At 49.8% G+C, this 12,036-nt stretch overlaps 1 protein-coding gene across 1 annotated transcript; it reads left to right on the forward strand.

Annotated features, from left to right (window-relative positions):
- Positions 1 to 8,466: 8,466 nt before the first annotated feature.
- LOC141027787 (probable carboxylesterase 5) lies at positions 8,467 to 10,881 on the forward strand. The gene has a single exon (XM_073505200.1). The coding sequence runs from the start codon at positions 9,189 to 9,191 to the stop codon at positions 10,566 to 10,568; it is 1,380 nt and encodes a 459-aa protein (XP_073361301.1). The 5' UTR covers positions 8,467 to 9,188; the 3' UTR covers positions 10,569 to 10,881.
- The last annotated feature ends 1,155 nt before the right edge of the window (positions 10,882 to 12,036 follow it).

The following is a 12,036-nucleotide window of genomic DNA, read 5'->3' on the forward strand; positions in this document are numbered from 1 at the left end:
GAGGGCCTTTCGTCCCGGTTCGTGTAAGAACCAGGACTAAAGCAGGGGGAGGCTTTAGTAACGACCCTTTAGTTCCGGTTCCAGAACCAGGACCCTTTAGTCCCGGTTCCAGAACCGGGACTAAAGACCCTTATGAACCGGGACAAAAGGCCCTTTTTCTACTAGTGAGCGGGCCAGCCCTTTGAGTCAAGTAGAGGCCGGACGACGAGAAGATGAAGCAAGGTCGAAACAGCTCGACCGCAGACGAGCCGACGCCGGACAAGCCGGCCACCGCCGCGGGCAACGTTGCCGGCCACCGTGTAGCCGCCACGCCACCGGAAGGCCACCACCCGGACCTTCCCGCGCCGCCGCCCACGGCCGGAGCACCAGCCACACCCGGCCGCTGCCCCAACCCGCGCCGCCTGCCGGAGAAGTTGCGTCAAATCCGGCCGGCACGCCTCACACCTCCACCAGCTCCAGCCCAACTCCAGCCCCGACCGAGAGGAGAGGGAGACCGAGCCGAAGCCGGTAGAGAAGGGGTCCACCAGATCCGATCCACCGCCGCCACCACGGGCAGCAGCCACCGCGCCGCCGCCATCGCCCACCACGCCGCCGCTCGCACGTCGCCGTCGGGAGCCACCGCCGCCGCACCGCCAGGCCCTGCGCACCCCCGGCGCCACGGCCGGAGCAGGCCGCCCCGCACCGGACACCCCCGAGCGGCGAAGAAAGAGGGGCCCCGCCGCCAACCACCTCGAGGGGCTTTGCCCCGACGGCTGCGGCCGGCAGCGAGGGCGGGGAGGGTGGGGAGGCGGATAGGAGGGGGCGGTGGGGGGGGGGGGAGCCGCGCCGCTGCCCGAGTCGCCCGCGGGGGGACGACGCGGGGGCTAGGTCTCCAGCCTTGACAATTCCAATGGGTTCTGTTGGCATTCATAGATGCACGTTCACATGTATGCCCTCTGGCCACGTACGATACGTCCTGGCTTTGTTGCGTGGCGCACTGTCATCCGTATTGCTACCAGAATAGACTCACCACTCGCTCGCTGCGTCCACCCCGTGCGTTCAAATAATCATTGGACGTACGATAGCTATCGCTCGCGACGACGGACCATCAATCTTTGTGCATGTGCATGTGCGCTATGGTAGCTATCCCTGTCCTATGCACGTACACACAAATCTTTCTTTATTATAATTTCTTTTTCACGACAGACTTGATACATACATTTATTGGACCTAAATAATCATTAAAGGACAACATGTTCTCCGGAGAATAGTGGCCTATTGAAAGGACATTCAGTTTGGCAGAATTATGTACTTTTCAAAATATAGTGTTTCCTCTATTTTAGTACTTCAACTTTGACCATAAATTTAACCAACGAGACCGACTACGGCAGGAGCAAAAATTATACCAGTGAATTCATATTCAAAAGAAGTTTTCAATTATATAATTTTTTTCTCCCGCCGCAGTCGGTCTCGTTGGTTAAATTTATGGTCAAAGTTGGACCTCGGGAAGCATGGGCGCACTATATTTTGGAATGGAGGGAGTAGCTTCTTTTTTTAGGCATTCTCGGGAAACGTTTATTCAACCGCCACAATCTTTACAGGGATGAAAGGAATACGACCGGGCTGACCTAACCAAACATGGCGGCCTGCTCCAAAAGTCAAAGTATGTTTAGCTAAATCGTGAGACTCGACATTTGAGCTCCTAAATTCGTGAACTATATTACATGAAATAAGAGTAGATAAGTGTAGTTTGCTCTCCTGAATGATTGCTCCTTATGCAACACCACTTCCGTTGTGAACTTCTTCTACCACCCCTTGCAATCTGATGCCACATGAATACAGTCTGGTTCAGCTCGTCGGCTAGAGCTAGCCCCTCTCTGATAGCTAGGGCTTCTAAAGTAGTTGGGTCTTCAATATTGGTGAAAATAAAAGCCGAAGCTCCCATAAATCTTCGTGCATGATCCTTGCAAATGGCATCGACCACTCCGTTCGACCCCCTCCGGCAACTGCTGCACCCACGTTCAGCTTTGCATGATGTTCAGGAGGTGCCAGACATCCAGTCGAACGAGGAGTTGCACTCCCATGGGACACCCTGTTGTGAGTGAGCACTTGTAGCTTTCTTATGTACAAGGAGATGAAGTCATGTATAGCATCTGGGGTCATGAAAGTACATGAATGTATTGCTCTTTCCTATGGGCACCCCAGTTCGCCCATATGGTCACTACAAAGATGGTAAAACTTCCAATGACAACGCTCCCTGCACATCGAAGATCCAGCCCTTCGCGTTCTCTTCTTGGTGTACACTGAACGGGTCTAGGACTGCTTCGGAAGACAACGCACATGTACTCTGTGACACTGATCTAGGATAGCTTTTGTATTCCATGTATCATATTCGCTGCTCAACTTACAAAGCTCCGGTCGTGGCAGTGTGACGACGATGGAGAACCTCTCCTGATGCGATTGAGTGCCTAGCCAACCGTGAAATAAATATCTTGTGCTTCGACGAAACCTGAAGTTTTCCAGATTGACTTCTACCCCTTACTTTCTTCACGGCCTTCTAGACAGCTCTCTCTGTTTTGCTTAGTCCGGACCAACATGTGGTATGTTGATCCCACAGTAAAGTTGCCTCAAGGTTCTTCACTGCATGCCCAGAAATCCTCGATCCTCCTAGTACACAATGGGATCTTAAGTAGTGCTTCAGCATCAAACGGCATAAAAATTGAACTAAAGCTCTTGCAACGCACTAGTCGGCTCAATAAGCTCGTAGACTTTTTGTGTGGGGGGCGGGAGGGGGGGGGGGGGTGCGGGAGCTTGAATTAGAGAAGTGGTAGGTCGTTTGTAACTCTCCCTTGGTATCCAATAATGGGCCCAAATGTTTGTGGATTCACCAGCCCCGGCATCCCGCCTGTCTTCACCTATTGTTCAACCACTAGCCGGACCCACTGGGTGCCGCTGTCGCTTGTGACACTTCCAACACCTCTCTTCCAAACTTTTTTTTCCAGTTACTGTTCATCCAGAGAAAACGCTCCCGGGAGCGAAAATGCCTCCACCATTAAAGACATGCTATATAGTTCCTTCTTATCCCTTTCCGTTTTTATTGATTGCTGCTTGCATTTCCATTGCATACGAATGTACATTGTTGCCTTCACTTTCGTTTGTAATATAAGATGCTTTTCATTTTCATTGCATAGGAATATCCATTTGCACAAGTCTTTCTTTACAACTCCCTCCATCCTATAATATTAGATGCTATGACAATCGATGTACTCACATATTTTTTATGTGGAACACATATGTACTCACATATTGGTTGTAATCACATCCTATATTATGCGACAGAGGGAGTAGTAATTAAAATTATATTTCCTACAACAACAGTGCAAGAAAATATGTGCTTGTGCCAACTAATTAACTTGTGAGAAATCAAAACCGCGAAGGCGGCAAATATAACATTTATTAGAACTGAAACTATGTGCTCCCTCCATCACAGTTTACACGACGCGATTCAATTCTCATGCATTTCCACCACCGGAGGGATTTTAGGCGCCTTTGCTTTAATGGCCGTAATAAGGCCCACAATTTTCTGTCCATGTAGGAGTGTACACGGAGTAAAATAATTGCATGGATGTGTGTACGCGGGGTGGAAGCAGTACATGCATGTGTGTATGCATTAATTTCTCTAGTAATAGGCGTCATGCTATAACTACTGATACTCTTTTTCAGTCCAATCGCTAATCGTCTTGGTCCGAGAGATTGTTGAAGTGCGCCCTGTAAACTGTGACGGAGGGAGTATTACATTATTTATACCTTCATGATTTCATACCACTATAATTTAGTACTTTCTTGTTTGCGGAACTAAAAGTTCCACATTACCAATACACAATCATTAACAACATCTTACCTCGCAGGAGGTAATAGCAACATTAGCTTAGTCATTTATGGAGTAGCACATACTGAATATCTTGAGGTGCTCGATTTCTCACAGAAGGTTACAAACTCAAGTTTTTCTTTTTAACAAAAATAGGGCGAGAAAAACTGACACACCGATTTATATTCATGGGGATCGGAGATTACCTATGGGGCGACTTGACCGACAGCGTCTAACATGTGAAGCTAGACCGCACGTTCAACGAGCGACGAGCGACTGCGAAAGGATCTTCCCACGGTCGCATGTAGCACTGCCGGTCTTTGGCATCGTTCGTAACCAGGTACGTCCGTGTTAATTTGTTACCACGGTCACATGAAGCTTGACAATTCTCGTACGTTGGGTTCTGTTGGCACTTGTAGATGCAAGTACACATGCATATCATGCTGGCTTTGTTGCGTCATGTGCGTACGTACGTAGCGCCTACCACTACCAGCATTGACTAGCTGCATATACACTCCGTTGACTAGCCCTGTAGAAGGCATCCGGCAAATAGGAGGCACGTGGCATGGCCGTCTGCAGCTGAAGGCCTCGTGATGGTTAATCCTCATCGTTGGTTTTCTATCAATTTAATAATATAATAGATAGGATGAGAGACACTGAAGGACACGCCAGGCCCCACCGGTTTACATTCATGGGGAAGAGATTACCTATGGGGCGACTTGACCAACAGTGTTTAACGTGTTCAACGTGCGACTGCGAAAGGATCTTCTCAGTCACTTGTAGCACTGTCGGGCTTTGTCATCGTTAGTAACTAGGTACGTCCGTGTGAATTTGTTACCATACTCTAGATGCAAGTACACATGCATGTGATGCTGGCTTTGTTACGTCGTGTGCGTATGTACGTAGCGCCTACCGGCATTGAATAGCTGGGTACACACTCCGTCGGCTCACATATGATATGTATACACATACACATCCCATCAAGTAGGCCGCTGGATTGATCAATCATGGTACGTGGAGGGGACAGCATCTGCATGTGCTGGCCTCACAAGTCTTTCTTTACTTGCGTGGGCTCCTCTGCTGGGCTCACAAGTTGAATTCAAGGGGAGGGTGCAGGCACACGCGGGTGGGTCCTTTGCACCTGACCGACAACGTCGAGCGCGACTGCGAAGGAGTGTTCTCACGCGTAGCACTGCCGGTCTTTGTCGTCGTTCGTGACCAGGTACGTCCGTGTTAATTTGTTAGTACTACCAAACACCGGTTCTGTGAAGCCTTGACAAATCAAATGGGTCCTGTTGGCATCTGTAGATGCAAGCTCACATGTATCTCCTGTTGCCACGTACTTACGTGGTGGTTTTGTTGCGTGGTGCACTGTCATCCGTACTGCTACCAGAATTGACTCACCTCTCGCTCGCTGCGTCCACCATGTGCGTTCAAATAATCCCTGGATGTACGATAGCTATCGCTCACGAAGACGGACCTATGATCCTTATGCATGTGCACGTACGCTATGGTAGCTATCCGTGTCCTATGCACGTACGCACAAGTCTTTCTTTATTATTTTCTTTTTCACGTCAGACTAGATACGTCCATTTATTGGACCTACACAATCATTAAAGGACAACATGCTCTCCCATGGAATAGTGGCCTATTGAAAGGACATTCAGTTTTGCAAAATTATGTAGTACTCACTTCGTTTTTATTTACTCTGTATATTAGTTTTAGTCAAAGTCAAGCTTTATAAACTTTGATAAAGTTTATAGACAAAAAATATTAACATATGCAATAATAAATTAATACCATTGATTCATTATTGAATGTACTTTCACATCATATAGATCTGTTATGGTAAATGTTTATAGTCTTTTCTATAAATTTGGTCAAATATTATGAGTTTGACTTCCGTCAACTCTAATATCCAAAGTAAATAAAAATTGAGGGAGTATCTCCCGGACGCACCAATGTCAGATTTTGCAAGTCGCCCACACCCTTTATTTGTTTCCACACGAAGCGGTTACTTGTTCGGCATTAATTCAAACCTGCATATATATATAAAAATTAGAAACCTCAAACCTGCATGTGCCAACTTTCTACTATAGTACTAGCATGCATGCCCTCCTTTCCGTCCTTTGTAAAAAGGCTAGTAGACCAATCGGCACATAGTGCGGCTAATGCGCGGTCATAGGGCTGGATAAGAAGCCTAATGATCCTTGCAATAATAGTTAAAATTAAGCGCTGACTTGGGATTTATTTAGTTTTTTAGGCCATCTCGTGAAGCTTTTATTCAACCACCACAATATTTACGGGGACGAAAGGAATACCACCGGGCTGGCCTAACCAAACATGGCGGCTAGCTCCCAAAGTCAAAGTATGCTTCGCTAAATTGTGAGACTCAACATTTGAGTTCCTAAATTCGTGAATTATATTACATGAAATAAAAGTTGATAAGTGTAGTTTGATCTCCTGGATGATTTCTCTGTATGCAGCACCACTTCTGTTGTGAACTTCTTCTATCACCCCCTTACAATCCGATGCAACATGAATAAGGTTCTGGTTCAGATCCTCGGCTAGAGCTAGCCCCTCTCTCATAGCCAGGGCTAGTAGGATAGCTTTGGAAGGCTAGTAGGATAGCTTTGGAAGACAACGCCCATGTACTCTGCGACACTGATCTTGGATAGCTTTCGTACACTGTCAACATTAATTAGAGAAGTGATAGGCCATTTGTAACTCTCCCTTGGGATTCAATTGTGGGCCCAAATGTTTGTGGATTCACCAGCCCCGGGGTCCCGTCCGTCTTCCCATATAGTAGTTCAACCACCAGTCGGAACGCAATAGATACACCAAACACAAGAAGCCCAAGAGGAACACCAAGTCAACGCAATAGTTGCTTCTGTCCGAAATCATTACTTAAGAAAATAATACCATTTTTAAATAATAAATAACCATGCAGTTTTGCATATGATTCGTCACAATGTATTGACATATAATTATGATTTGTCACAAGGTAGTTGGCAGAAACGTGTAATAATTTTGATTTATGACAAGGTAATCGCAGAAACTATATGCACAGTAGACATAAAGCATCTATTTTAGAAAGATATGCTATTAATATGTCAACAGTATTTTCTGTTTATCGGTCTATACTTACATATTTATATTGTCAAATGTACCCTTAATACACCGATACCAGCTTCTTGAAATTTCTTCTACGTTCTTTAATAATATTTTTGAAAGTCCACTTCTTCGCTTGTTACGGAAAAGTAAAAACAAGCCCAAATTTTGCTTTTTAGACTTGTCACCCGGACTATAAACTATTAGCTGCGTGATGATTTAATCTCAATTTCGTGGGGATGATTCTGGATGGGTGGTCGGTGACGCGCGGAGGACTGGGTGGATCATCTGTATCCGATGCGAGGAAGTGAGAGCAGTGTCGCGCACATGCCTTGTTCCTGGCGATGGTAAGAGCTGGCAGCGGCGATGTCCGCGGATGTCCTTAGATACTCGAAAGCATCATTGTGATGTTATGCTCTTCTACTTTTCCCAGGCTCTGGGCTCCTTGGGAAACCTTCGATCCTTGTTTTCACCGGGTCGGATGATGACCCTGCCTTGCGTCATGTCCCTCAATGAGGCATCATTTTGAGACTCAGGACCGGCCGTAGGGAATAAATTCGTTTCGTTGCCGGTGTGTGTATCAAAGGCCATGTGGATGCGTTAAAGATGGGGTTGTGAAAAGGTTGTGGTCACTTTGTTGCGGCGGAGTCCGAATTGTGTGACGGTGAGGTTCAGATGGCAACGATGCCAAGCGACTAGTGGCCTAGCTCAGTGATCCTACACGATGCAGGCTTGCATAGTCCATCGTTCTAGTTCATTATTATATTCGTCGTTGCCTGCACCTCACGACCTTTGCAGTGCGGGCTTTGTTGGCGTCAAAGCCAGAGTCGCTTACTTGGGGACAAGTGATGACGATGATGCCAACACACAACCTCGACGATTTCTTCTTCACAACGATGTATTTGTTGCGTCTTCTTTGTGACAGTATTCCACTAATTAACCATGACATATTATAAATACAGACTTGTAGAAGCAAAAAAAGAAACATTCGCTCCGGTGCCGCTCCTGCGGCACTATGGCGTCAAACCTAGCCGCCAGAGGAGGGCTAGATCCGAGCTTATGCTGCCGCCGGCGCTGGCCGCGGTTACAGCGGGCCCCTGCCTCAAAGGGGGAGGGGCTCCCGTGCGTCCTTCTGGCGGCGGTGTTGGGAACTCGGGGCGGCGGCCCTGGGGATGGTCGCGAGTTCAGCGTGACTGTGGGCGTCGGTGGTCCACTTTGGCTGCGTGGGTAGCGACGAGGATACCAGCCGATGGGTGTCCCTGTTCGTTGTTGTGGTGGTTTGAGTTGCGCCTTGGCGTGCTCTTCGCCTCAGATGAGATCCGGCAGGGACGGCCTGATGGAGGGCTCGCCGACAGCATGCTATACTTCCGCGTGGGATGGCTGGAGCGCCCTGGACTCGACAGCCTGCTGCTAGTCTGATGGCCTCCCTCTGTCAGGCTTCCTCCATTATGGTGAGCACATGCGTAGGCATTCGAGCACGTGTTGCTCGACGGAGTCGGCTGTGATGAGGTGCGGTCTCGAGGCTTTATGCTAGATCGAGCATTGCTCGTCTTCTAGATCTAGGTGCTTCGCATGGTGTAGCAGTGTTGTCGCTTCAAGGCGACTGAGCGATCCTGACCTGGCGGTGGCTGGGTTCCGTTGGCGCGCCTCGGCGATGCTGGTCTGTCTTTCTGTTCTACCTCTGACAATGCCGACCCAGGGCCGACGAGCATGAGTTGAGCTTTTTCCGGTGAGGTGGTAGTCGGCAGTGTTGCGCTCCGCCATCGGTGTTGGTTATTGATGACCACTCCGGCTTGTCGCGGCGGCCTTGTTGTGGATTTCAGTGGCCATCGAATGGTCTTTGTGAGGGTTCCTCTCTCCGGATCCGGCGGTTGACTTCGATGTTGAGATGCAAGCTATAGATAGTAGCTTGATGCAAAGGGATGGTTGCGCAGCGGCGGCGGTTACACATCGTATGTAGCTGCTGGGATCTCGAAAAAATGGTGGCGGCAACACATTTGTGGCTCCGATGGTGCCTTTACTCGAACACCCAGTCTCGAGCTCCGGGGTGAAAGCCTAGGTCTTCACCCAAGTTGATTAAACCTGGCAATGGTAATGTTTCTACGTTGTTACCATGTTGACAAAGTGTGGTATTGCAAGCCCTAGAACCAAACAGCCCCTTACTTCTAGATCCTCAAAAAAAAATTATTAAAGGGACGTGGCGATGAAGAAAATGGCTCTATAAATTCCCATGAGGTGCAGCCAACGACGCGGCATGCAGCGGACAACTCAAAACAAGAGTTTCAAACTAAAGCAGCTCAACTGCGCCATGCATGCAAACAAGACTTCTCTAGCGAAGCAGAAGGAGGGACGTGACATCTCCGTGGACATGTACCCGTTCATACGCAAGTACAAGGACGGCAGCATCGAGCGTTTCCTGCGCAGCCCATTCGTGCTGGCGTCGCCGGATCAGGGCGGCAACCGCGGGGTGGCGACGAGGGACGTCGTCGTCGACAAGGCCACCGGCGTGTCTGTGCGCCTGTTCCTCCCGTCCCGTGCCGCCGAAACCGCAGGCAGGAATCGGCTTCCCCTCGTCATCTACGTCCATGGCGGCTCGTTCTGCACGGAGAGCGCTTTCGGGCGGACGTACCACCGCTACGCGACCTCCCTCGCCGCCAGCGCCGGAGCCCTCGTCGTGTCGGTGGAGTACCGTCTAGCGCCGGAGTTCCCCATACCCGCGGCATATGACGACGCGTGGGCCGCGCTCCAGTGGGCGGCGTCCTCGTCCGACCCATGGCTGGCCAGCTACGCCGACTGGGGGCGCACGTTCCTGGCCGGCGACAGCGCCGGCGGCAACATCGTTTACCACACGGCAGTCCGCGCCAGCCACGAGGTCAACGATGACATGATGGACATCGAGGGGCTGATCATGGTGCACCCTTACTTCTGGGGAGCCAAGCGGCTGCCCTCGGAGCTCGCGTGGGCGGACGAGAGCGAGGGCGCCAGTGCCACGGCGGTGTTCCCGCCGTACGGGGTGGACCGGCTGTGGCCGTTCGTCACGGCCGGCCAGGCCGGCAACGATGACCCCCGGATCGACCCTCCGGCCTCGGAGGTCTCATCGCTGGCTTGCCGCCGCGTGCTCATCGCCGTGGCCGGGAAGGACACTCTGCGGGACCGCGGCCTCGACCTGGCGGCCCGCATCCGCGATCACGACGCGCCGTGGCCTTGGATGACGCCGGGGCGCCGCGAGGTGACGGTGGTGGAGTCGGAGGGCGAGGACCACGGCTTCCACCTCTACTGTCCGCTGAGGGCCACCAGCAAGAGGCTCATGGGGAGCATCGTGGAGTTCATAAACCAGCAGCCCAGCTCGTCGCCTGCTAATCCTATGGTGTTCGGCGTGCCCACGACGCCGTTCAAGGACGTGTTTGGGTATGGCACGACCATGAAGTCCTGGGGCACACGGTCCAGTATGGCACGTAACAGAGCACACGGTCCTGGCGCGCACGGTCCAGTATGGCCATCCAACAAAATCTCAGTTCGACTGCCGATGCCTGCTGGTAACGCTCATCACAAACAACATCCATTATCTGCTGCGGCTCCGTGGGGTTGTGTGATGAACAAGTTTTTCTAGATGACGGCCAGCCTGATCAACATCCGTTAACTGCTGCTGTATGGCATGGCCAAGAAGTCCTGGAGCACACGGTCCTGTATGCCCTTCTCCTACGTATACTACACTAAATAAAACACAAAGACTCTGCTACGTAGTACTCCATTAATTACTCTATGAGTCGTGTGAGTCCTTCATGCCAAGAGCTGGATTATTAGTTAAGAGGGTCCTATATATTGGTCCCATCCATTGGGATTTGTGGGAGATCAAATTCACAAATGTATGCCAATTACCGGCCAGGGAATTATATGTGAACTTGTCTTGCTTTATCTTATCATTATTTGGTGTCTACTAAATATATATTGTATGTCTTCCTTTAAAAATGTACTATATTGTATACCTTATCATCTCGAACTCTTATTTTGTATTGAATGTTACTGTACATGCAATATTAGATTCTCAACCCGTTGCGTGTTCACAGTGCATATTATGTATTTTGTTCTTGCACCAGCAAGAGTGCCCGTGCGTTGCAACGGATTAACAACAAAAGAATCATAAAATTTATTGCCCCACAATAGAAAATTTCGAACTCAGGGAAATTGCACCGACCTACCATCAATTTTGCAGATCAATAATTAAAAATAACTCATTCAAGAAAGCAAAGAACAATAGAGATACAATTTGTGACCCCAAGGGAAAAGAAATTGATTGGCGAACTAAATAGATCAGGGATTTTTATTGATGTATGTTGTCAATGCCCTAAGGCTACACATAGTGGGGAGTATCATATACTAGTATCATCACAATAGCTACATGTCAATCGCTTGACTTTCGAATTTGGTGGCAGTCGATTTCTGGTTGAACGGAGAAATAGCCGAGGGGGGGGGGGGGGGGGGGACTCGCCGGAGGGGTGGAAGAACCTCGCTGGGCAGGCTACCCCGCCATATATCTTAGGGTGGGGGTGGGGGAGGGAGCACGATGGTTGTGTGTGGGGGGGGGGGGGGGCAGCGGGCGGTGGTGAAGGTTTGTTGGAGAAAAAACAGGCAAGGCCCGAGCCTAGAGAGATGGCTGGGGCGGCGGCAGCACGACGGCGGGAGGAGGTTCCAGGTGTTAGACATAGCGTATTAGTTTAGATTTCTGTAACGTAACCTAGTGTAACTCTCTTCCTCTCCCGATCCCGTCTCTCCTGTTTCTCATGTAACCGAGCGAGTCCCGGAGATCGTTCGCTTCTTGTACGCAACGTCAGAGGCTAATCTGTCAGCAATAAATATACACCACGCGGCTCACCACGGAGAGTAGAAATGCTTCCACAAATTCTTACATGGTAATCAGAGCAATCCTCTTCATGTCGATCTAGTGTTCTCCAACATCAATCGCGCCATGTCTTCCTCCTTGGCTCCGGCTGTTTTGAACCTCGGACCGCCGCCAACCGAGAAGCTATCAAGGGGGAACTTCCTCCTATGGAAGGCCCAGGTCACCGACCTCCTGGACG

Source organism: Aegilops tauschii, chromosome 7 (genome assembly GCF_002575655.3).
Source record: "Aegilops tauschii subsp. strangulata cultivar AL8/78 chromosome 7, Aet v6.0, whole genome shotgun sequence".
In the NCBI taxonomy this organism is placed as follows: Eukaryota; Viridiplantae; Streptophyta; class Magnoliopsida; order Poales; family Poaceae; genus Aegilops; species Aegilops tauschii.